General features: G+C 45.9%; 1 protein-coding gene across 3 annotated transcripts in view; it reads left to right on the plus strand.

Annotated features, from left to right (window-relative positions):
- CAPN10 (calpain 10) overlaps positions 1–27,285 on the plus strand; it is a 49,142-nt gene that overhangs the window by 16,380 nt on the left and 5,477 nt on the right. For all 3 annotated transcript variants that reach the window (XM_077290155.1, XM_077290153.1, XM_077290156.1), the window contains 5 exons: positions 2,260–2,456; positions 3,848–4,038; positions 11,536–11,677; positions 14,398–14,564; positions 16,288–16,550. In XM_077290155.1, coding sequence (XP_077146270.1) covers positions 2,260–2,456; positions 3,848–4,038; positions 11,536–11,677; positions 14,398–14,564; positions 16,288–16,550 — 960 coding nt within the window. The remainder of the gene's footprint in view (positions 1–2,259; positions 2,457–3,847; positions 4,039–11,535; positions 11,678–14,397; positions 14,565–16,287; positions 16,551–27,285) is intronic.

The raw sequence follows: 27,285 nt of genomic DNA on the forward strand, positions 1-27,285 counted from the left end.
GGGTTGGGACCATCAGTTGTGTTGTGCAGAAGTCTGGTGGATACACAGCTGATAGTCCTACTGAATAGGCTGTTAGAATTTGTATTATGGCAAGAAAAAAGCAGCTAAGTAAAGAAAAACGAGTGGCCATCATTATTTTAAGAAATGAAGGTCAGTCAGTCTGAAAAATTGGGAAAACTTTGAAAGTGTCCCCAAGTGCAGTGGCAAAAACCATCAAGCGCTACAAAGATACTGGCTCACATGAGGACCGCCCCAGGAAAGGAAGACCAAGAGTCACCTCTGCTTCTGAGGATAAATTTATCCGAGTCACCAGCCTCAGAAATCGCAGGTTAACAGCAGCTCAGATTGGAGACCAGGTCAATGCCACACAGAGTTCTAGCAGCAGACACATCTCTCTACAACTGCTAAGAGGAGACTTTGTGCAGCAGGCCTTCATGGTGAAATAGCTGCTAGGAAACCACTGCTAAGGACAGGCAACAAGCAGAAGAGACTTGTTTGGGCTAAAGAACACAAGGAATGGACATTAGACCAGTGGAAATCTGTGCTTTGGTCTGATGAGTCCAAATTTGAGATCTTTGGTTCCAACCACCATGTCTTTGTGCGACGCAGAAAAGGTGAACGGATGGGCTCTACATGCCTGGTTCCCACCGTGAAGCATGGAGGAGGAGGTGTGATGGTGTGGGGGTGCTTTGCTGGTGGCACTGTTGGTGATTTATTCAAAATTGAAGACATACTGAACCAGCATGGCTACCACAGCATCTTGCAGCGGCATGCTATTCCATCCTGTTTGCGTTTAGCTGGACCATCACTTATTTTTCACCAGGCAATGACCCCAAACACACCTCCAGGCTGTGTAAGGGCTCTTTGACCAAGAAGGAGAGTGATGGGGTGCTACGCCAGATGACCTGGCCTCCACAGTCACCAGACCTGAACCCAATCAAGATGGTTTGGGGTGAGCTGGACCACAGAGTGAAGGCAAAAGGGCCAACAAGTGCTAAGCATCTCTGGGAACTCATTGAAGATTGTTGGAAGACCATTCCCGGTGACTACCTCTTGAAGATCATCAAGAGAATGCCAAGAGTGTGCGAAGCAGTCATCAAAGCAAAAGGTGGCTACTTTGAAGAACCTAGAATATAAGACATTATTTCAGTTTCACACTTTTTTGTTAAGTATATAATTCCACATGTGTTAATTCATAGTTTTGATGCCTTCAGTGTGAATGTACAATTTTCATAGTCATGAAAATACAGAAAAATCTTTAAAGGGAACCTGTCACCCCCCCAGGCGTTTGTAACTAAAAGAGCCACCTTGTGCAGCACTAATGCTGCATTCTGACAAGGTGGCTCTTTTAGTTATTGGCGCTGTAACTTCAGAAATAATCCATTTTATAATTTGTCCCAAATACCTTGAATCAGTCCTGGAGGCAGGTCTTTCCCCCCCCCTGCAGCACCGACGTCACTCATGTCTTCTTGGTGCCGGGCGCCACCTCCTCAGCGCTGTTTTCAAATGAGCCGGCGTCTGCGCTCTTTTCTCATGCCTTGGGCATGCGCAGTGAGCACTGCCAGTCTTCTGCCTGAGATCCCGCCCCGCAGTGAGAATAAATCAGAAGACACTACGGGGCGGGATCTCGGGCAGGGCGTCTGCACAGGCGCAGTCAGCTAGACTGCAAATGAGGACAGAGGACGGGCAGCGCTCATTGCGCATGCCCAAGGCATGAGAAAAGAGCGCAGGCGCCGGCTCATTTGAAAACAGCGCTGAGGCGGCGGCGCCAAGAGGACATGAGTGACGGCGGTGCTGCGTTTGCAGCAGGGGGGAAAGACCTGCCTCCAGGACTGATTCAAAGGTATTTGGGACAAATTATAAAATGGATTATTTCTGAAGTTACAGCACCAATATCTAAAAGAGCCACTTTGTCAGAATGCAGCATTAGTTCTGCACAAGGTGGCTCTTTTAGTTACAAATGCCTGGGGGGTGACAGGTTCCCTTTAAATGAGAAGGTGTGTCCAAACTTTTGGTCTGTACTGTACATCAGACTAAGATGTTTATGGTATAAGATTTGACTTTCCATTATTAAACCCCCCCTCAAAAAAAAAACAAAAAAACCTCATACTAGTCCAGACATGATATATGGTATAATTGTCAGGTATGCTGCAGTATTTCTACAAGGCTGCATCTGCACTCATGTTTTGACATCATTCCTTAATAGTGTGGCTGTCTTCTCTGTTTTATGACAATAGTTTTGGTTTTTTTTATCCTTAGATTATTCCTGCTGACCAGTGCACTTGGGGGGATGAAGGGTATACTGGACAGTTCACCTGCGAGTTTTGGAGGTTCGGACATTGGGTTCAAGTGACCATTGATGATCGATTGCCATGCCTGGGGCGCAAACTCTGCTTTTCCCATTGTCAAGATGAAGAAGCCTTTTGGCTTCCACTCTTAGAAAAGGCATACGCCAAGTATGTATATATGAAGAAAAATCACTTATTTGATATTAGTATACAATTCTGTATATTCCCCATATATGAGAATTGACAGAAGATGGAAGAGACTAGTCAGCTCATGACCACAGGTATGCAAATTGTATTCATGTGGTCACATGGCCAATTATTCTCCCCGGTAATCTAGAGGAATCATGACTGCACATTGCGTGTTTTCATAATTTGTCAGTCTCCAGGCTTACATAGTGCTTGCATACTTTTTCTTCATAGAGCAGAGAACCCCTTTAATGTTTAAGTATATTTTTGCAGAGATTAACTAGTTTTAAGAGCTCTAAAAATTGTTCTCATTTGATTCTTTTAAATTACTTTTTGCCTTTTTTTTTTAATTTGGGGCCTCATTTGTTTTGCTAATTATTGAAGGAAATAAGGAAAAAAAGGAAATACATGTCGGCTTTGCACATTTTTTTTAACAATGTAAAAATGACTACTAAAATACATTTAGTTAGTTATTTTTATATATCAGCTATATGTTTTTTTTTCACTGGGAGTGAGGCTAGAAACAGCTGTTCAGACTAGAAGTGCCTTCTCATTTTTTCTTTTTTAATTAATTTGTTGCACATCATACATGAAATCTAATCTCATGGCTTAGAATTAATCTACAATGTACATCGTTTTCTTGTAAATTAAAGTAAAATTGTTGTACAGTAGTAGCCAACCAATTGGGGTCACTGCGAAAAGATAGAAAATCACAAAAATGAGACTCAAATACCACTTGCCACAAACTTTGTGGCTTCTTGAGTCCAGTTTTCTATTGTAGAAAGGATGAGTCTTTCCTTCATATTTTTATTTTATTTTTTTTTATCTAATCTTGGCTTTAGCTTACAAATCGCAGTAAAATTTCATGTGTATCAATCTTTTAAACTATGTGAAGTTTGTACATTTTCCTTAAAGGGGTTATTCACTATAAGGACAACCCTTCCTTGATCTAAATGTTTGGCCCCTATAAAATAAAAAAAAAAGCTTACACTCACCTCCTGTGCTAACGCCGATCCCCGGGGCTCCTATGCGGTTTTTGTGACACTGGGTCCCAATCAGCAACACGAAGTGGAAGTCCAGGCTGCAGCTGATCTCAGATTTCCTCTTCATGTTCAATTCGGCAGAAAGCGGAGACAGTGACGCCGGCGCTGATTGGGCGCCGGGCTCACGTGTCACAACAACCGCACACGATCCCCGGGGAGAGCGAGTGCTGACACTAGCACGGGAGAGAAGTATAAGTATAAGCTTTTTTATTTTATTGGGGCCAAGTGTAGAGTATGAGAAGGAGTTGTCCAAGTAGTGGACAACGTCTTTGTTTCCATTCTTGAGTACATACTCGTGCAATATTTTGTTGCATATCTGACTGTCTACAGGTTACATGGTTGCTATGAAGCGCTGTGGGCTGGTCAAGTTGTCGATGCTTTGGTAGATTTAACAGGAGGTTTGGTGGAAAGATGGTCGTTTGAAGTTGCTGACAAGCGTTTCAGAGAAGAAATCCTCAGTAGGATGTTGGAATTGAAGGAGATGTGTGCAATGAGTTGCTCTGTTCTTCACAGCAGAGAAGGTAAGAGTTACTGTATATTTTATGTTCCCAGTTAACCCCAGCAACATAAGTGTACGTTGTGGCAAATGGGTTTCTAAAAAAAAAAAAAAAAAAAAAGTGGCTTGTCACAAATTTTTCTTGTTGAACTGAACACACAATGCAGTAGTGGCTGCAGAGCAGAATAAAACATTTCAGGTTTTTGTTTTCCCACTTCTCCATTGTGGAGATATTATCGAAGTATTTGACACTTCAAGGAAACCTGTCAGCAGGATTGTGCACAGTAACCTGCAGGCACTGTCAGGTCAGCGCCGTTATACTGATTAAAATGATACCTTGGTTGATGAAATCCGTCTTGTGGTTCGTGTTTAATTTTTATTTTCAGTTTTGAGATAATGCTTGTGCTCCCTTTAATCCCCCGACATACACTTCATAGTAATGTCTTCTGAACCCACCAATATCAATGGGTTTAGTCCACAGTCTAATTTGTATGAGGGCCCTATACAATTGTCAGTGGGAGGTTAAAGATCCAGTATATCCGATTTCGGGCTCCCGATCCTTTTGTACTCCCAGAAATATGTCGTAGCAGACCTTTCTCTCAGAGAACACAGGAGCAGTAGTCAGAGCAAGCGTTCCTGTGTATGGGAAAACTTGTCGAAAGATCGATGGGTTGGCAGACAGATGTACACATCTAATGTGTATGACTTTAGTCTGAGCTGGATCACATTTGTAGCATAGCCTTAATCAAAATCAAATCAGATGTTAAATATTTCATGTGTGCCTTTTAGCACAGAATGGCATGACAGTACAAAAGCTTATTTCCGCTACAGTGGGGAAAATAAGTATTTGATACACTGCTGATTTTGCAGGTTTTCCCACCTACAAAGAATGGAGAGGTCTGTAATTTTTATCATAGGTACTCTTCAACTGTGAGAGACAGAATCTAAAAATAAAAACCGCAGTCACATTGTATGAGTTTTACATTATTTAATTGCATTTTATTGCATGCAATAAGTATTTGACAAAATAGAAAAACAGAACTTAATATTAGGTACAGACACCTTTGCTTGCAGTTACAGAGGTCAGACGTTTCCTGTAGCTGTTAACCAATTTTGCACACACTGCAGCAGGGATGTCGACCCACTCCTCTATACAGATTTTCTCTAGATCTTTCAGGTTTCTGGGATGTCGCTGGGCAACATTAAGTTTCAGCTCCCTCCAAAGATTTTCTATTAGGTTCAGGTCTGGAGACTGGCTCGGTCACTCCAGTACCTTGAAATGCTTCTTACGGAGCCACTTCTTAGTTGCACTGGCTGTGTGTTTCGGGTCATTGTCATGCTGGAAGACCCAGCCACAACCCATCTTCAATGCTTTTACTGAGGGAAGGAGGTTTTTGGCCAATAGTTTGCGATACATGACCCCTTCCATCCTCTCTTCAATACTGTGCAGTCGTCCTGTCCCCTTTGCAGAAACGCACTCCCCAAAGTATGACGTTTCACTCACCATGCTTCACGACTGGGATGGTGTTCTTGGGGTTGCACTTATTTCTCTTCTTCCTTCAAACACAGGAAGTGGAGTTCATATCAAAAAGTTCTATTTTACCCTTCGCCACGACAGCACCCCACATGAGAGAGAGGGATCCGCCCCATAGGAACAGGAAACCTACAGAATAAAAGGAGGCGGTCCCCTCTCCTCAGTTTAGGTTTCCTGTTCCTACAGGGACCCGGCTTACCTACAGATGAAGAGGATCCCTGGGCCATGCACCCGCCTGCGCCAGTGTCTGAGGGAACGGCAGGGGCTGCGGTTTCCAGAAGCAGCAGCGGGGGAGCCCCTGCTTGCAGCCCCCCCTCGTCTGGCCGAACATCCATGGTCCGGGTCCGGTCACCATGGGTCCGCCCGGCACCATGAGGACGCGCGCGCTGCAGCGGCCGGCTTAATGCTTCTAGCCGCCGCATGGTTAGTGAGAGCAGCGCGTCTAACCCGGAAGTCGCTGGAGCACTTCCGGGTTGGTCCGGGGAGGCAGGAGATTTGAGCGGCAGATTTAAAAAGGACAGCGCTGGCGTCGGACCGGTGTGTGTAAGATGGCTTCACCGGCCGACAAAGCGCACCTGCCCGCAGCACAACAGCGTTCTCCCAGCAAGGAGAGAAGCGCTAGAAGCAGCACAAAGAGTGGTGGTCGACCTCCAGAGAAGGGATCTACCACCAAACGAAATCTGCCTCCAGAACCGGTACCTGTCAGCTTCACTGGGTGAGTTTTTGAAAGAGTCTCTTCCTATATGCTGATATATATTCCTCCTGTATCCTTCCTCTAGACTAAGAAAAGGACACACAAGTCCAAGCACAAGGAATGTGCTTTATGTACGCAGCCCCTCCCGGATGATTATGCTAAAAAGCAGTTCAGAGTGTATCATGCAGACCTTACGGCAGGAGAATATAATGACTCCATCAGATGTCAGAGCCATAATCCGGGAAGAAATGCAGGGTTTGGCGCAGACAAGTAGCACCAGTACCCGTCAGCCTAGCAGGTCCCGATCTCCAGTCAGTTCAGAGTCAGAGGATGTACGCATATCCTCAGGCGAAGCGGGATCTCAGCCGAGTTCATCCGAAACTGAAGGGGGGCTTTGTCTACCCAACAGCAGTGTGGATAATTTAATAAAATCTGTCAGGAGCACGATGGGGTGCTCAGATGAGAAGGAAAAGAAATCGGCTCAGGACATAATGTTTGCGGGGGTTAGGACAGAGGAAACGTAGATCCTTCCCCGTCATACAAACCATTAAGGAAATTATTAAAAAAGAGTGGGATAAGCAAAACAGAGGTTTCCTGCCATCATCCTCTAAAAGACGCTATCCCTTCAGCGACGAGGAGCTGAATTCCTGGTCAAAGGTGCCGAAGGTTGATGCCGCTGTAGCCTCCACAACCAAGCAGTCGGTCTTACCAGTGGAGGATTCAGGGGTCCTGTCAGACCCGCTGGACCGTAAAGCGGAAGCTTTACTAAAAAGGTCATGGGAAGCCAACACGGGGGCGTTCAGGCCCGCCATAGCTAGTACCTGCACTGCAAGGTCACTACTAGTGTGGATGGAGCAACTGGAGGAACAGATTAGAGGTAGAACTTCGAGAGAGTCAATCCTGCCGAAATACCCTCTAATTAAAGAAGCAGTAGCATTCCTGGCTGATGCCTCCGTGGATTCGCTACGCCTAGCAGCCAGGTCAGCCGGCCTAGTGAACACAGCCCGGCAAGCACTCTGGCTAAAAAACTGGAAAGGGGACGCACAGGCCAAAGCTAAACTTTGTGCGATCCCCTGCCAGGGTGAGTTCCTTTTTGGAAAGAAAGGCTTCCCCTAACCAGTATCTTCCATCTTACAGGAGAGCCTTCAGAAGACGCCCCTTTACCAGGAACAAGCCGTTCGAACAAAGGGAGCGATGGGAGTCGAAGGACCCGAAGCAAAAAGGTGCCTTTTTTAGCGGGTCCCATAATCCGAAACGCAAATAACGCTAACCAGGAAGTGGGCGGCAGATTAAAATTCTTCCTTCCCAAATGGGAACAAATAACATCTAGCCAGTGGATTCTGGACATTGTACAATACGGCCTAAAATTGGAATTTGACCGAATCCCTTGGGATTCCCTTATAGTGACATCACCAAAAGGACAAGATCAACAAAGGGCTCTGGAATCAGAGATCCTATCTCTTCTATCTAAAAAGTCCTGATAGAAGTTCCCCAGGATCAAGAAGGGAAGGGGTTCTATTCCCCTTTTTTCTTGATCAATAAGCCAGATGGTTCGTTCAGAACCATCATAAATCTCAAAAGATTAAATTCCTTTCTGCGTAATCATACCTTCAAAATGGAATCCATTAGTTCTACCATAAAACTTTTATTCCCTAGGTGTGTCATGGCCGGAATAGACTTAAAAGATGCCTATTATCATCTTCCCATACATGCCGAACATCAGCAGTACCTAAGAGTAGCAGTCATTCTGGAAGGACCGGTTCTTCACTTTCAGTATGTAGCAATGCCATTTGGGCTTTCTATGGCTCCCCGCATTTTCACCAAGGTGATATTAGAAGTGATGGCTCATCTACGCCAACGGGACACCTTGATAATACCCTACCTAGATGATTTTCTAGTAGTAGGGAACTCTATACTTCAGTGTAAAACTCGTTTATCTAATACGATCTCGTCCCTACAGGAGTTGGGTTGGATCGTCAACTTCGAAAAATCCCGGCTGAATCCAGAGACCGTTCAAATATTTGTAGGAATCCAGCTAGACTCCGTAAGTCAGAGATGCTTCCTTCCTCACTCAAAAAGACTGACTATACAATCAAGGGTTTCAGAGGCAATGAACAAACCCTACATGACACTAAGAAAGGCCATGTCTTTACTGGGATCGTTATCGTCATGTATCCCAGCTGTACCTTGGGCACAAATTCATACTCGTCAATTACAGTATGAAGTGTCAGCTCAGGGAAAAGATGGACATCTGGAAAGTAAAATAACTCTTTCCAGAGATGTCTTAGAATCTCTGTCCTGGTGGCTAGACATGGAGCACCTTTCAGGGGGTGTACCATGGATAATAGACCCTTCTAAAATAATTACCACCGACGCCAGCCCTATTGGGTGGGGAGCACATATGGAGGATAGTCTGGCCCAAGATACTTGGGATCAGGCAGAATTGACAGGTTCCTCCAATTGGAAGGAGTTAAAAGCGGTAGAATATGCCTTAAATCATTTTCTTCCGCAGATTCAAGGAGCAAATGTAAGAATTTACTCTGACAATTCCACCGCAGTGGCATATGTGAACCGTCAGGGTGGTACAAGGTCAGGAAGTCTAATGACCATAGCTGCAGACATCTTCCAGCTGGCAGAGACTCATCTAACATCCCTAACAGCCCTGCACATCAGAGGCGTAGAGAACATCAGGGCAGACTACCTCAGCCGAAACGAGTTACGTCAAGGGGAATGGACCTTAAACAAATCCATATTCAGAATGATAACAGAATCATGGGGGATACCACAGATAGACCTATTTGCCACAAGAGACAACCGGCAAGTAAAAAGGTTCGCTTCCCTGAACATCATGGATCACCCAGATATGTTGGACTCTCTCCACCATCCTTGGAGGTTCAAACTGGCATACGCCTTTCCTCCGATGTCTCTGATTCCTCTAGTGATCAGAAAAATCAGGAGGGAACAAGCAAGAGTGATCCTCATTGCACCGTTCTGTCCGAAAAGACCATGGTTCTCTTGTCTTCAGACCATGTGCCTAGGCGATCCATGGATTCTCCCATCAGACAAGGAGCTGCTGTTCCAAGGCCCCTTTTTCCACCCGCAAGTGAAAGGTCTTCACTTGACGGCGTGGAATTTGAGAGGCAACTATTAAGTTCAAGAGGGTTCTCAGTAGAACTAGTAAACACCCTCTTATTGAGCAGAAAAAGATCTACCACCCTAATATATAGTAGGGTATGGAATAAATTTTTAGACTTTTACACGGTACCGTTTACTAAGCAAGTTCCAGTCACACCTATTCTAGAGTTCTTGCAAAAAGGCCGAGAGTTAGGATTATCTGTAAATACCTTAAGAGTTCAGGTCTCGGCATTAGGAGCCCTATATGGATGCAATATAGCAGCTAATAGGTGGGTCTCCAGATTCATAAAATCTTGTGAACGTAGTAAACCGGTCCATATTCCCCATCTACCTCCGTGGGATTTAAATCTAGTACTAGAGGCCTTAACCAGCTCCCCATTTGAGCCACTAGATTCCATACCTTTAAATGTCCTGACATATAAAGTAGCCTTATTGGTAGCTCTAACCTCAGCTAGAAGGGTTAGCGACATCCAGGCCCTATCAGTAGACCCACCCTTCTTACTGATATTTCATGATCGGATAGTCCTAAAACCAGACCCCTCATACCTCCCTAAGATAGCGTCCACCTACCACAGGTCACAAGAGATATTTCTCTCTTCCTTTTTTGATTCACCTGTAACTCCAGAACAACAAAAGTTCCACACCTTAGATGTCAGAAGAGCCATCCTGACTTATATAGAAAGGTGTCAGACATGGAGGGAGAGTAGGGCTCTGTTTATCTCCTTTCAGGGCCACAAGAAAGGACATGGGGTCACGAGAGCTACCATATCTCGATGGATCAGAGATGCTATCTGCCTGGCCTATACGTCAAAAGGCGAAATTCCTCCAGTGGGTATTAAAGCGCACTCAACACGAGCCATGGCTTCCTCCTGGGCGGAACAAGCAGATGTACCGATCCATTTAATATGTAAGGCCGCAACTTGGTCTACACCTTCTACCTTTTACAACCATTATAGACTCGATCTATCTACATCTTCTGATCTGACCTTTGGTAGAGCTGTTCTTAGTACAGTAATCCCACCCAAACAATGACTCTCTGAAAATCTCTCATGTTGGGGTGCTGTCGTGGCGAAGGGTAAAAAGCCGGATTACTTACCGGTAATGCTCTTTTAATGAGTCCACGACAGCACCCAATTACTACCCTCCCTAAATTATGCACAGCTCTTTCTTTTAAGTTCACAAATAATGGTTGTATAGTGTTTAAGATATTTTTTGCTGAATAAGAATTAATACTAAAGCTTTTGCGGTTCCCTTTTTGTACTCTGTAAACTAAACTGAGGAGGAGAGGGGACCGCCTCCTTTTATTCTGTAGGTTTCCTGTTCCTATGGGGCGGATCCCTCTCTCTCATGTGGGGTGCTGTCGTGGACTCATTAAAAGAGCATTACCGGTAAGTAATCCGGCTTTTTGGTCTCATTTGACCACATAACCTTCTACCATGTCTCCCGTGGATCATCCAGATGGTCATCCAGACAACAATGTGATTTTCTGGATCCTTTTTGTTAGATTCTGTCACTCACATTTGAAGTGTACCTATGATCAAAGATACGGACCTCGCAACTCTTTGTAAGCGGGAAAACCTGCAAAATCGGCAGTGTATCAAATGTTTATTTGCACTTTGTTTTTATACATTTATTTTTTATATTATTAATGGTTATCCTTTTTTGAGATGCCAGAGGTATATGGGCTATAAATATAACTGTATATTGCTGGTTTTAACACCTGGATATTTTCATTACCCAAATGAAGGCTTACATCTTTGAAATTAATAGAGGTGGTATCTTGCTGAGGCGTTGATAACTATCTCCTCCTAGACTGTTGGGTAACAGTTTTGTACACTGCCTTTATCTATCCAGCTCTTTACCAAATAGATGGAATGAGAACATAAGAATAAGGCCAATTAAAGACAAGTGCTTAGGCAATACCATGACAGATCACTGCTTCAAAGAACACAGACAGAAAACCCTGTGAGACCGCCACTGCCTTCCCCAGATGGTCAGCCCAAGTAGTATTGACAGCAAAGTGTGGATGCAGTGTTCTGCTTGTGTTTTGTGTGTGAGGTTTAGTTGCTATTGGTTTCGGTTTTATTGCCAAGCATTCTGTGTGCAAAACAGTACAGTCAAATAACTTCAGTTTTTCATCTGATCTTATGTATATGTAGGATCTGGAGATTTAGGGCAGTTTCATGCCTTCACGATCACAGATATACAACATGGACTTACAAAGGAAGGACAGTCTTTGCTCTTGTTCCGTGTACACAATCCCTGGGGCAGAAGCTGCTGGGAAGGATCCTGGGGCAACAGGTTAGTGTTAAAAATTGAAAGTAAAGACCACGCTTGTAGTCGCAACTTTGCAGTTGTGAACACTGAAGATTATTTTTGTTTAGATACCTAGCATTTACTTCAGCTTCACATGAAAGAGATGCAACAGGACTATATACATTAGAAATATTTTTTACATTTAGAATGACGATAACATTGGAAATATTTTTTTGTGTATAGTCAAGACCTGGCACTGCTTAAGGGGGTTGCTCGGTCCAAATCAATAAATCTGCAGTCACTTTGTGTGCCTGCAGACTTGTGAATCCCCCCGAGCGCACGCAATGTGCGTAGGGGAAATTTGCCGGTTTCTCACTCTGGACTGGAGGGGATATATGAGTTATACATACTCTCGGCCAGGGCCCATCTACATTTGTATTGAGCGAGGCCTCCCTCCATACAAGTGTATTGAGATCGAGGATGCAGCCACTGGCTGGCAGTATGTATAACTTGTAAATACCCTCCAGTCCCAGGGAAGAAACTGGTGAATCCCCACATTCATAAGACTGCAGTCACACAAAAAAAAAAAATGTAATTCTGGTGTTTTGAATTTATTTCTCTTTACACCGTTTAGCGAGTAAATTTTTTTTTTTTTATATTGATTGGGCGATTCTGAACGCTGCGATACCAAATATGTGTATGTTTGGTTTTTTTGTGTGTTTTTTTTTTTTGTTTTGTTTTGAATGGGGCGAAAGGAGGGTGATTTGAACTTTTATATATTTTTTATTTTTTTAATATTTTTTAAAACTTTTTTTTACTTTTGGCTGCTTCAGTAGTCTTCATGGGAAACCAGAAGCTGCCATAATCCGATCGACTCTGCTACAAACAGGCGATGATCAGATTCTCTGTATGTAGCAGAATTACTTATCTGCTATGAGTGCCCACCAGCGGACGGCGCTCATAGCAATCCGGCAGTGACAACCATAGAGGTCAGCTGGAGACCTCTGGTTGCCATGCTAACCCGCGATCACGTGACGGGGGTCACCAATGGGCGGATTTCCGGCGCGCTTGCCAGAAGCGCAAGTTAAATGCCGCTGTCAGACTTTGACAGCCACATTCAACGGGTTAATAGCAGCGGGTGGTTCATGATTCCACCCACGGCGGTTACGGGCACCTGTCAGCTGTTCAAAACAGCTGACATGTGCCGAAAAGATGTGGTCTCAGCGCCGGAGCCCACATCAAAGGGAGGGAGTCCCACATCTGCGTACATTTACGCCCAATGTTGGAAAGGGGTTAAGACATAAAAGAGAGATTAAGAAAAAGGGACACATACTGTGGCCTGGCAATTTTTATAAGTTGGCATGATTGTATATCTCTGAGGTTGTTGAGTTTAGGAAAGGTGATTCGAGGTCCATTCTCGAAATGTACAACACACAGCTGAATTTGTCCTAAGGCCTCATTCAGAAATCTGTATATCAGTCTGAAACTGCAATATAGGGACTTACAGCTGGTCACCTAACCCAAACTTAACAGTCTCATTTCTGTGAGGTTGTTGAGTTTGGATCAGGAGTGCAGTGTCAGTCCAGGAATCACAGTCCATGCTGGGACCATGATATACAAATGTCTAATTTAAGCCGTAGAGCACATTCACATTACGGTAACTGATTTTTGTCTGTATACTACTGAATGTTGGCCTCTGCACTGTGAAGGGAAAAAAAGGGACCATGGTGTATCAGAGGCCAGTTTTCGGGCGTGACTATTGCAGAGAAATGGCTAACCATACCTGTACCTGCCCAGTATGTGGACAAGTTTTACAACGGCCATCTGAACGTAGTATAAGAGAGTAGTAGATACTCGCCCTCTGACTCGCATTAACCTAAATGGAATAACTCTGTAACAGCCAGTGATGACCCTTTATTAACTTATCTCTTTTTGGTCTCAATATGGTTTCTATGACTTCTTTGCTCAGAGTGTGGCTCACTCGCAAGAGTCTCTCAAAGTGGAATATGGCTCAAGGTTAAAAAAAAAAAAGTTGAGGGCCACTGATCTTCAGCCCATGGATCTTAACAGATCATTTACTTATTAATAAAAATTTCAATTTGTGTTGGCTAAGGCATTTTATGAAACTTTCTATGATCTGGATGTCCATATAGACGGTTTTGGAGGGTTGATCCTACTCACAGATTCCCTTCAGCTTCGGTCCCCTGGTATTTACTGCTCATGAGTCTAAGGTTCTCTGCCATTAGCAGATAGTATCCAGTTATGGAGAAGAAATGCCTACAGTGGGACTCACATGTCTTACAGCAATGTCTGTACTCTGTGAACATTATGTAAAGAATTGTCCCATGGTGGTGCCTCATCAAAGCATGTTCAGACATGAAATGGCCATGGGCCAGTCCTGTACATGCTGGGACCCATTTATGGAATAATAAAAAAGCTGCTGGATGTGAGTGCCGCTGTATTAATTTCTAATTTTTTTCAAAGACAAAAGCACAGCTGAGGGCCACTTGTACACATTTTCCACTGTGGATTTAGCCTCAACAAAATCTGTGTGTTGATACAGATTTGCCCTAGATTTTACCACCTGCATTAGAGGGTGAAATCGTTGGTAATGATGTGCAGCATGTATGAGCGGGCTGCAGTTTTAAATCCACCCTCTGCTTACTTTCTATTGCACATATTTTCTGTAGTATATGGATGAGTTTTGGTAAAATCTCCTTAACTTCCTTGTTAATATAGAATTTCTCTGGTTTTTTTTTTCTCAGGGGTGATAAATGGGCTTTGATGGACAAGACAGAAAGTTCCCGATTTTTATCTCAAATTCAAGATGGAGAATTCTGGGTTGAAAAAGAAGAATTTCTCAGAGAATTTAGTGAGGTCACAGTGTCATTTCCTGTCATTGAGAAAGATAATATTCAAAGTATCTGGACTGGTGAGTGCAGGTAAATTGTGCATATTTTACCTTGAGATTATGAGCACATGTGTAGATCAGGCATGGGACCGACTGGGCGAATATTCCAGGTAATATCACACATGCTCTTCTCACAATTGTCTGAGCTCTGTTCTTCTAACTCAGTATGCATTACACTCCAAAGCTCCCTCTAGTGGTGACTGAACAAGTTGTAATGTTGTTATTTATTTAGTCTTCACAGGAAACAGAAAGTGTTAATACAAAGATCTAACTGAGCTTTGTCCTTACAGAAATGCAGTATGAAAGTTGATACTGAATTTTTGCCCTATTTTAAATAAAAATTGTATATGTACGAAGAGGAATGGTCACATTATTTAAGGTGGATGAACATATTTGTTAGCCAGCAACTGTAATGCATTGCACTGACAAACCTCATTTGTAAGTAGAAGATGCAATCAACCAGATACTGCTTTTTGAACAAACGTTTTAAAAAGGGTCTCCCTTTATTTTTATACTTATTTCCTACTTTCGAGATAGGTCATCAGTATGCATTCGATGCGGGTCTGACGCCCCTCACCTTTACCAATCATCTGTTATCTTCTCCAGTAGAGGACTGTGTGCAGAGTATAATATCACAGCTCCACACATTTAGTGGCTGTTGCCGTGTCCTGTACATCACATCCTGTTCAATAAGAGCTGATTTACAGTACTGTCGTGGGAGATACCCGCTGCTTGGCGTAGGGGAGCTGGGTGTCAGATCTACAGCAGATCCACAGTTTATTCAACATTATGTCCACACTTAGCACTCTCAATCCACTTATCGATGGTCCCTGCTTTCCATCCCCATAACAATAAGATCTGTCGGGTGGCCCACCTAATCTTTGCTTCAAGTAGCTTCAATATCACCCTGCATATTTTTTTTTTAATCTCTAGCTTGTAATTAAGACACGTGTATCTAGGTGCATGCTTAAATTTATTTTTTAATTATGTTTCTATTGTTTACTGTATGATGCTATTCAACAAGTACATGTAGTAGACGGAGATCGGCCTTTTTTCTGTTGGTTAAATTGTATACTGTTTATTCAACATTAATAAGAAGAAAAATCCCAAAATCATATTGACAGTCTGCGTAAAGGCACATATAAATAATGGGCCCCCAGACAAATTATACCCGCTCCATAAATTACATGTCGAAAAAGAAGGACAAGGAGCATACAATAGCAATTTATATAAGAAAAATCTTTATTAATACACACATTAAAATTGTTATCAGTAATGCGTCGTCGTATTACTATTCCAATAAATAACAGAAGGGAAGCTGCCACCCCAATTCACCCCACAAGTACTAAAAAGTAATCCAAGGGGAAAGAGCAAAGCACAATCCCTGTATATAGTATATAGTGGGTAAGCCCATAAGAAAAAAAGTGTTCATCAGATATCTCAGTCACATATGCTAACATGGAAGTAGAACCGTCAATTGTCTATAGCATGACAACAATTGATCAAAAGGAGCTTACCGACAAATGGAGGGTGAGGAGGAGAGGCACAGCCGGAGAGGGTCTCCTCTCCGGCTGTGCCTCTCCTCCTCATCCTCCATTGTTTCTTCAACATTCCATATGTAATATAAAATGTTCTTAATGTATTTTCACTCTTCACTACTAGTGTTTTCATATTTATCAATTATTACATCATGCAAATATTTCATATTGTTGCTTGTTTTGTTTTGTTTTTATTCTGTACATAGGCTCCCTGCTTTCTTACACACAGCAGATTTATGGGTCTTGGATTAAGGGTCAGAATGCAGGTGGATCACGCAACAACACCAGCTTTCCTGATAACCCTAAGTTCTGGCTACGTTTAAAGGAGAAAAGCGAGATGTATTTAATCCTTATGCAAAGGCCAAGCTCTGAACTAGGAGCCTCCAGCAATATGTTCTGCAACAGACACTTACAATGTGAGGCTTCAAAAAGAACCACCTCAATTGCAGTGGGATTGCACATTTGGAAGGTAAATTTGGTTTTTCCACGCTTTGTGAACACTGGTAAAGTTTTCTGGATGATGGAACAGTTGTGATTCATGTAACCTAATTATTATTAGTAGCACTGGTAATTATTTCAGTGCAAAATGGTCACTTATGTCTACTTTCAACCTTAAAAACTATGAATAAAAAATATTCTTCATTCATCCAATTCAACCTATAGCCTAGCATGCTGATCCAGGGAAATGCAAAAACCCAGTGAGGCAGATGTTAATTAGCTAATATTAGGGGAAAATCCCTTCCTGATTCCACAAGTGGCAATCAGACTCATTACCTAGAGCAACGTCCTGTCACACAATCTAGTACTCCTAACCAGTAACATTACATGTTCACTGAACGCCCCTTTCAGAGCTGCTGGCTTCACTGGCTGCTGTGCTGTTGACGTGACATCTGCGCCATAACCAATGCTGTACAACCTAAGCATAGACTCGCCAGGTGAGTACAGCACTTTTTTTTGTTTTTTTGTTTATCGATCCTGTGATTTCCATAATTCCAAATTTTTTCCTTCTGGGTGTTGCAGCTTCAGTGTTGATGAGTGCAGCAATTAAAGTAATTTTAGGTAAATTCGTCAAGCCATTCATATAGAAAATGTTATCTTTGGAACACTTTCCTGATCATTCAGTGCACTACTTGTATCTGTTCAAGATAGTGCTGTTGTGGTTTTGTCTTGTGTTTTTTTTTTTTTGTTTGTTGTTTTTTTTTTTTTTGGGGGGGGGGGAGGGGGTAACATTTTTTAGTAGGTTTTTATGATTATCACAACAAATATAAAACGCATCACATTTTTTCTCATCCCACACACCCTTCCAAAAATGTCTCCTCATGAGGGTGTGTACCCACAGTCAGAAATAATAGCTTTTTGGACACAGCGTATTTTCGCTGTGTTCTTCATTACAAGCTCCGTGATGGTATTTATAGAAATCACATGCCCACTGTGCTTCTATTTAACACTGCACAATAACCCAGACTCATAATGGAAGGAGGCCAGGATAATATCAAGGCCCCTCTGACAACTACTCCCAGTGAAACATGTATATACACAGGAGGACAACAGGAGCATTTAAGAAAATTAAACTTTATTAGAAAAATTGTTAAAAACTAACACACTAAAAAACACCAATAGAAAACACCAGCGAAAACCACATCAGTAACTGTATCTTTTGTTCACAATGGATATCCCAATATAACCTTGTTGGCATATAATCATGTATACATGGGAAATCCATAATACCCACACCCCCACCAAAAGGACCAAAGTGCAAGACCCGCCTATTTATAAAATAAGTAACAAATATCGCCAGTGTGGCTACAATAGTACAGGTCTGGCCATAAACAACAGTCCTAAGTGGGGATAGTTATGGGGAATGTCCTGAGGAGCGACATATGTAAAGTGCCAGATGGCGTGACAACGACCCCACCAGAACATAAACCATGTCCGGATCTTACCCAGGGGGTTGCGCCCAATCCAGGGACCCCAGTACTGGGTAAGATCCGGACATGAAAATATTCAGAAACTTTCCCACGTTACAGATGCTTACAAACGTTACCTAATAAGGTATGAAGTGACTCAAAATAAGTGAATAAAAGAATTTTTTATTTATTAACATAATGTTAAAAACAGATTGTGTTGTATAAAACGACAGAAAGATGTAAAAATGGGACCTCCAAACAAGTCAGGGTTGTGACACTTAAAAAGTGATAGTTTTGTAATCTGTCAGCACCTGGAAAGCGACCTTATAGACTGGTTAGGTGGACTTGCTATAATGGATGGACACAATAAAGCGTCTCATTGTTTCCCTAAGCAATCCTTATCAATCCTTATCAGGAAGAAGGAACACTGACCAGAGAAAGCGACAGTAATAATCATCCCACAATGTGCCCAAATTCCAAGAATTAAATTACTGGGACAGGCTCAAAAAATGCAATAAGTCACATCTCAGCTGTAGTGTATCTTTAAATATGATCATGAACATGAAGTGCAAAAAGACCACTAGATGGCAGTCAAGTATGGGGATAGGTAAGCAGTAAATGCAGCAGATGTAAATACTAAATTAGCACATGATAAAGCTGGTCAGAGACCAGTCAAAGTTTACCTGGATTTAGAAAATAAAGGCTTGGGCAGCATGGGGAGATGATAGTGTCACGTCCTGCGCCCGACGAGCGCCGTTTCGCATTACTTCTTCATAAAGGGGGGCCCGAAGTTCATGTCCGGTCAAGCGGGGAGGCTGCGCAGGCAGCTTTTCATTCATTCCTCCCTGGTTTACAGCCTGGCCAGTAGCATTAGCACCGCTTCGGGTTGTAAACTGTTTAACCCCTTGAGATGGATTTACAGCGTGGGACTTGACTGTACGGCGGACAGGTATGGGATATTGTTGTTTTTTTATTTTGGAATTTTTTGCAGGAGAACGAGGGCTTTACTTGGATTGAGAGTGCAATAAAGATGTTAAACCTGTGTGTTTAATTATTTCATTAAAATACTTTATTCTTAATGTGTGTGTATATTTTTAACCCTTTCATACTATTGGATTAATAATGGATAGGTGTCTTATTGACACCTCTCCACTATTAACCAGGCTTAATGTCACCTTACAATAGCAAGGTGACATTAACCCCTTATTACCCCATATGCTACCACTACAGGGCAGTGGGAAGAGGGAGGCTAAGTGCCGTAAAAGGGTGGCTGGGGGCAGATTTTTTTAGCCGGGGGGGGGGGGGAAGATTCTGTTTTGCAATGGTTTACTGTATGTGAACCATCATCTCATATCCTGTCGGGTTCTGCAATGATTTTACAGAACCAGAAAATTTAATTATCGGCTATTCTGCTATCTAACTCTCTATGAAATATATACACACTACTCAAAAAAATAAAGGGAACACTCAAATAACACATCCTAGATCTGAATGAATGAAATATTCTCATTAACTACTTTGTTCTGTACAAAGTTGAATGTGCTGACAACAAAATCACACAAAAATCATCACTGGAAATCAAATTTATTAACCAATGGAGGCCTGGATTTGGAACGATATTCAAAATCAAAGTGGAAAATCAAATTACAGACTGGTCCAACTTCAGTGGAAATGCCTCAAAACAATGAAATGATGCTCAATATTGTGTGTGTGGCCTCCACGTGCCTGTATGACCTCCATATAATGCCTGCGCATGCTCCTAATGAGGCGGCGGATGGTCTCATGAGGAATCTCCTCCTAGACCTGGACTAAAGCATCCGCCAACTCCTGGACAGTCTGTGGTGCAATGTGACGTGGGTGGATGGTGCGAGACATGATGTCCCAGATGGGTTCAATCGGATTCAGGTCTGGGGAACGGGCAGGCCAGTCCATAGCTTCAATGCCTTCATCTTGCAGGAACTGCTGACACACTGCAGCCACATGAGGTCTGGCATTGTCCTGCATTAGGAGGAACCCATGGTCAACTGCACCAGCATATGGTCTCACAAGGGGTCTGAGGATCTCATCTCGGTACCTAATGGCAGTCAGGCTACCTCTGGCGAGCACGTGGAGGGCTGTGCGGCCCTCCAAAGAAATGCCACCCCACACCATTACTGACCCACTGCCAAATCGGTCATGCTGAGGAATGTTGTAGGCAGCAGATCGCTTTCCACAGCGTTTCCAGACTCGCGTCTGTCACATGTGCTCAGTGTGAACCTGCTTTCATCTGTGGAGATAACAGGGCGCCAGTGGCAAATTTGCCAATCCTGGTGTTCTGTGGCAAATGCCAAGTGTCCTGCATGGTGTTGGGCTGTGAGCACAACCCCCATCTGGACATCGGGCACTCAGACCATCCTCATGGAGTCGGTTTCTAACTGTTTGTGCAGACACATGTACATTTGTAGCCTGCTGGAGGTCATTTTGCAGGGCTCTGGCAGTGCTCCTCCTGTTCCTCCTTGCATAAAGGCTGAGGTAGCGGTCCTGCTGCTTGGTTGTTGCCCTCCTACGGCCCCCTCCACGTCTCCTGGTGTACTGACCTGTCTCCTGGTAGCACCTCCAGCCTCTGGACGCTACGCTGACAGACACAGCAAACCTTCTTGCCACAGCTCGCATTGATGCCCCATCCTGGATGAGGTGCACTACCTGAGCCACTTGTGTGGGTTGTAGAGTCCGTCTCATGCTACCACGAGTGTGAAAGTACAACCAACATTCAAAAGTAACCAAAACATCAGCCAGAAAGCATTGGTACTGAGATGTGGTCTGTGGTCCCCACCTGCAGAACCACTCCTTTATAGGGGGTGTCTTGATAATTGACAATAATGTCCATCTGTCGTCTATTCCATTTGCACAACAGCATGTGAAATTGATTGTCAAACAGTGTTGCTTCCTAAGTGGACAGTTTGAATTCACAGAAGTTTGATTTACTTGGCATTATATTCTGTAAGTTAAGTGTTCCCTTTATTTTTTTGGGCAGTGTGTATATATGTATGTGTGTGTGTGTGTGTGTGTGTGTGTGTGTGTATGTATATATATATATATATATTTATATTACAGACCAAAAGTTTGGACACACCTCATTTAAATATTTTTCTGTATTTTCGTGACAATGAAAATTGTAAATTCACACTGAAGGCATCAAAACTATGAACTAACACATGTGGAATTCTATACTTAACAAAAAAGGGTGAAACAACCGAAAAAATGTCTTATATTCTAGGTTCTTCAAAGTAGCCACCTTTTGCTTTGATGTCTGCTTTGCACACTCTTGGCATTCTCTTGATGAGTTTCAAGAGGTAGTCACCGGGAATTGTCTTCCAACAATCTTGAAGGAGTTCCCAGAGATGCTTAGCACTTGTTGGCCCTTTTGCCTTCACTCTGTGGTCCAGCTCACCCCAAACCATCTCGATTGGGTTTAGGTCTAGTGACTGTGGAGGCCAGGTCATCTGGCGTAGCACCCCATCACTCTCCTTCTTGGTCAAATAGCCCTTACACAGCCTGGAGGTGTGTTTGGGGTCATTGTCCTGTTGAAAAATAAATGATGGTCCAACTAAACGCAAACCGGATGGAATAGCATGCCACTGCAAGATGCTGTGGTAGCCATGCTGGTTCAGTATGCCTTCAATTTTGAATAAATCCCCAACAGTGTCACCAGCAAAGCACCCCCACACCATCACACCTCCTCCTCCATGCTTCACGGTGGGAACCAGGCATGTAGAGTCCATCCGTTCACCTTTTCTGCGTCGCACAAAGACACGGTGGTTGGAACCAAAGATCTCAAATTTGGACTCATCAGACCAAAGCACAGATTTCCACTGGTCTGATGTCCATTCCCTGTGTTCTTTAGCCCAAACACGTCTCTTCTGCTTGTTGCCTGTCCTTAGCAGTGGTTTCCTAGCAGCTATTTTACCATGAAGGCCTGCTGCACAAAGTCTCCTCTTAAGGCCTCATTTCTACTTGCGAGAAACACGTCCATGTCTTGCATGTGAAAAACAAGCTCTGGCGCCGGCACTCCAGAGCGGAGCGTGCGGCCGCATAGCAACACATGGAGCCGCACGCTCCGCTCCAAATTCCCGGCGCCACAGCTTGGTTTCCACATGCGAGACACAGACGTGTTTCTTGCAAGTGGAAATGAGCCCTAACAGTTGCTTAAATTGTTTAAATAATCTTTAAATGAGAAGATGTGACCAAACTTTTAGTCTGTACTGTATATGTACATGTGTATGTGTGTGTATGTGTGTATATATATATAATGTGTGTGTGTGTGTGTGTGTATATGTATGTATGTATGTATGTATATATATATATATATATATATATATATATATATATATATATATAATATAAATATATACTAGATGGTGGGCCGATTCTAACGCATCGGGTATTTTAGGATATGTATGTATATATATATAGCAGCCACATAGCATATAACAGAGGCCACGTAACACAGACAGCCACGTAGTATATAGCACAGTCATGTAGTATATAGGAGCCACGTAATATAGAACAGTCCACGTAGTATATAACACTGCGCACGTAGTATATAACACTGCGCACGTAGTATATAACACTGCGCACGTAGTATATAACACTGCCCACGTAGTATATAACACTGCCCACGTAGTATATAACACTGCCCACGTAGTATATAACACTGCCCACGTAGTATATAGCATCCACGCAGTATATAACACTGCCCACGTAGTATTTAACACTGCCCACGCAGTATATAACACTGCCTATATAATATATAGCAGGCTCGCAGTATATAACACAGCCCACATAGTATATAGCAGCCTCGCAGTATATAACACAGCCCACGTAGTATACAGCAGTGTGGGCACTATATCCCTGTTAAAAAAAGAATGAAAATAAAAAAAGTTATATACTCACCTTCCAGCGTCCAGCGAAGCTGTCCGTATGTGCGCGATGCGGCCGTCAGCTTCCGTTCCCAGCAATGCATTGCAAAATTACCCAGATGACTTAGCGGTCTCGCGAGACCGCAATGCAAGGCCCCGAGCGTCGCGATAAGCGGGAAAGGCGCCGGAAGGTGAGTATATAATGATTTTTTTTCTTATTTTTAACATTAGATCTTTTTACTATTGATGCTGCATAGGCAGCATCAATAGTAAAAAGTAGGTCACACAGGGTTAATAGCAGCGTTAACGGACTGCGTTACACCGTGTCATAACGTGGTGTAACGCAGCCATTAACTTTAAGTGAGCGCTGACTGGAGGGGAGTATGGAGGGGGCACTGACAGAGTAGGAAGGGGCGAATTTGCGGCCGGACTGTGCCCGTCGTGGCCGTCAGCGACTCGCGATTTCCGTGACAGACAGACGGAAGTGCCCCTTAGACGATTATATATATACTAGATGGCAGCCCGATTCTAAAGAATCGGGAGTCTAGAATCCATATATACTTTATTTATTCAAATGTAAGAATAATTCGGCCTCCGATTTGGTGGGCGGGGCCCCTCGGCCTCCGATTTGGTGGGCGGGGCCCCTCGGCCTCCGATTTGGTGGGCGGGGCCCCTCGGCCTCCGATTTGGTGGGCGGGGCCCCTCGGCCTCCGATTTGGTGGGCGGGGACCCTCGGCCTCCGATTTGGTGGGCGGGGCTCCTCGGCCTTCGATTTGGTGGGCGGGGCCCCTCGGCCTCCGATTTGGTTGGCGGGGCCCCTCAGCCTCCGATTTGGTTGGCGGGGACTCTCGGCCTCCGATTTGGTGGGCGGGGACCCCCGGCCTCCGATTTGGTGGGCGGGAACCCCCGGCCTCCGATTTGGTGGGCGGGGATCCTCGGCCTCCGATTTGGTGGGCGGGGCCCCTCGGCCTCCGATTTGGTGGGCAGGGCCCCTCGGCCTCCGATTTGGTGGGCGGGGCTCCTCGGCCTTCGATTTGGTGGGCGGGGCCCCTCGGCCTCCGATTTGGTTGGCGGGGCCCCTCAGCCTCCGATTTGGTTGGCGGGGACTCTCGGCCTCCGATTTGGTGGGCGGGGACCCCCGGCCTCCGATTTGGTGGGCGGGGACCCCCGGCCTCCGATTTGGTGGGCGGGGATCCTCGGCCTCCGATTTGGTGGGCGGGGACCCTCGGCCTCCGATTTGGTGGGCGGGGATCCTCGGCCTCCGATTTGGTGGGCGGGGACCCTCGGCCTCCGATTTGGTGGGCGGGGACCCTCGGCCTCCGATTTGGTGGGCGGGGACCCTCGGCCTCCGATTTGGTGGGCGGGGACCCTCGGCCTCATATGTGGTGGGCGGGGCCCCTCGGCCTCATATGTGGTGGGCGGGGCCCCTCGGCCTCCGCTTTGGTGGGCGGGGCCCCTCGGCCTCCGCTTTGGTGGGCGGGGCCCCTCGGCCTCCGCTTTGGTGGGCGGGGCCCCTCGGCCTCCGATTTGGTGGGCGGGGCCCCTCGGCCTCCGATTTGGTGGGCGGGGACCCTCGGCCTCCGATTTGGTGGGCGGGGACCCTCGGCCTCCGATTTGGTGGGCGGGGACCCTCGGCCTCCGATGTGGTGGTCGGGGCCCCTCGGCCTCCGATTTGGTGGGCGGGGCCCCTCGGCCTCCGATTTGGTGGGCGGGGACCCTCGGCCTCCGATGTGGTGGTCGGGGCCCCTCGGCCTCCGCTTTGGTGGGCGTGGTCGGGGCCCCTCGGCCTCCGCTTTGGTGGGCGGGGCCGCTCGGCCTTCGATTTGGTGGGCGGGGCTCCTCGGCCTCCGATTTGGTTGGCGGGGCCCCTCGGCCTCCGATTTGGTGTGTGCTCTGCCTGGGGCCACTGTGCTCTGCCTGGGGCCCCATATGCTGCCTGGGGCCCCTGTGCTCTGCCTGGGGCCCCATATGCTGCCTGGGGCCCCTGTGCTCTGCCTGGGGCCCCGTGTTCTGCCTGGGGCCCCATGTTCTGCCTGGGGCCCCTGTGCTCTGCCTGGGGCCACGTGCTCTGCCTGGGGCCCCATGTTCTGCCTGGGGCCACTGTGCTCTGCCTGGGGCCCCATAAGCTGCCTGGGGCCCCTGTGCTCTGCCTGGGACCACTGTGCTCTGCCTGGGGCCCCATATGCTGCCTGGGGCCCCTGTGCTCTGCCTGGGGCCCCATATGCTGCCTGGGGCCACTGTGCTCTGCCTGGGGCCCCATATGCTGCCTGGGGCCCCTGTGCTCTGCCTGGGGCCCCTGTGCTCTGCCTGGGGCCCCATGTTCTGCCTGGGGCCCCTGTGCTCTGCCTGGGGCCACTGTGCTCTGCCTGGGGCCCCTGTGCTCTGCCTGGGGCCCCATATGCTGCCTGGGGCCCCTGTGCTCTGCCTGGGGCCCCTGTGCTCTGCCTGGGGCCCCATATGCTGCCTGGGGCCCCTGTGCTCTGCCTGGGGCCCCTGTGCTCTGCCTGGGGCCCCATGTTCTGCCTGGGGCCCCTGTGCTCTGCCTGGGGCCACTGTGCTCTGCCTGGGGCCACTGTGCTCTGCCTGGGGCCACTGTGCTCTGCCTGGGGCCCCATATGCTGCCTGGGGCCCCTGTGCTCTGCCTGGGGCCCCATAGGCTGCCTGGGGCCCCTGTGCTCTGCCTGGGACCACTGTGCTCTGCCTGGGGCCCCATATGCTGCCTGGGGCACCTGTGCTCTGCCTGGGGCCACTGTGCTCTGCCTGTGGCCCCATATGCTGCCTGGGGCCCCTGTGCTCTGCCTGGGTGTAGGACACTGGTGAGGTCACTTATCTCCGGACATTAGCTCCGGACATTAGCTCCGGACAAAGCCACGGAAGTTGGCACAAATTGCAGGAAGTAGTATTCTAGGCAATTATATATTAGATATAGATATATATATAGTTTTCACATATATATGTGAGTTTTCCTCGCAACCATAGACTTCCATTGGCGATTCTCGGCCGATATACGGTGCAGATCGCAGCATGCTGCGATTTCTCTCGTACGTATAATACGGCCAAGAAAACAACGGATGATGTGAACTGCCCCATAGATTAACATTGGTCCGAGTGCTATGCGATTTTTTTATCACATAGCACTCGTCCGTATTACGGTCTAGTGTGACTCCGGCCTTAAGGGAATCACAGGATCCACAGTCAGAGGAGCCGCCACATCCAAGGGAAGCAACACAGACTTGTCCCAATTAATAGATAGTCCCGAAGAGCCCCAAATGTAGTAATGCTATGCATAGCCACCCTCAAAGACTCCTGTGTATCTTCCAGAAATAATAATACATCGTCCACGTACAGGGCTATCTTCTCTTCAGGACTTCCATATCTATATCCTTTTTTACCCTTATCTCTCCATGCCGCCGCCAGAGGCTCTTTAGCAATCGCAAACAGCAGAGGAGACAAAGGGCACCCCTGCCGTGTTCCCCTATACAAGGGAAAATCCCCAGACAGAAGGCCATTCACCCGTACCCTAGCTCTCGGAGAAGCATATAACAGCTGCACCCAACTTATGAATTTTCCGCCAAAACCCATGGCCCTCAGGACCGCCCACAAATACCTCCACTCCACACTATCAAACGCCTTAGCAGCGTCCAGAGACACCACAACCCTCCGGCCCACATTATCCGCCTTTGCCTGCATATTAAGAAGCAATCGCCTGAGGTTATGTGCTGTAAAACTATTGGGCATAAACCGGATTGATCCCTATGTATTATTGTCGTTATTTTATTTAGGCAGTTAGCCAACGTCTTAAGGTACCGTCACATTTAGCGACGCTGCAGCGTCGCTGTTTCATCGTTGTGTGGTCGCTGGAGAGCTGTCACACAGACAGCTCTCCAGCGACCAACGATGCCGGTCCCCGGGTAACCAGGGTAAACATCAGGTTACTAAGATCAGGGCCGCGCTTAGTAACCCGATGTTTACCCTGGTTACCAGTGCTATTGTAAAAAAAAAAAAAAACACTACATACTTACATTCCGGTGTCTGTCCCCCGGCGCTGTGCTTTCCTGCACTGACTGTGAGCGCCGGCCGGAAAGCACAGCGGTGACGTCACCGCTGTAATCTGCTTTACGGCTGGCCGGCGCTGACAGTGCAGGAAAGCACTGCGCCGGGGGACAGACACCGGAATGTAAGTATGTAGTGTTTGGTTTTGTTTACATTTACACTGGTAACCACGGTAAACATCGGGTTACTAAGCGCGGCCCTGCGCTTAGTAACCCGATGTTTACCCTGGTTACCAGTGAAGACATCGCTGAATCGGCGTCACACACACCGATTCAGCGATGTCTGCGGGAGTCCAGCGACGAAATAAAGTTCTGGACTTTCTGCTCCGACCAACGATGGCACAGCA

This window comes from Ranitomeya variabilis, chromosome 2 (assembly GCF_051348905.1).
Source record: "Ranitomeya variabilis isolate aRanVar5 chromosome 2, aRanVar5.hap1, whole genome shotgun sequence".
Lineage (NCBI taxonomy): Eukaryota > Metazoa > Chordata > Amphibia > Anura > Dendrobatidae > Ranitomeya > Ranitomeya variabilis.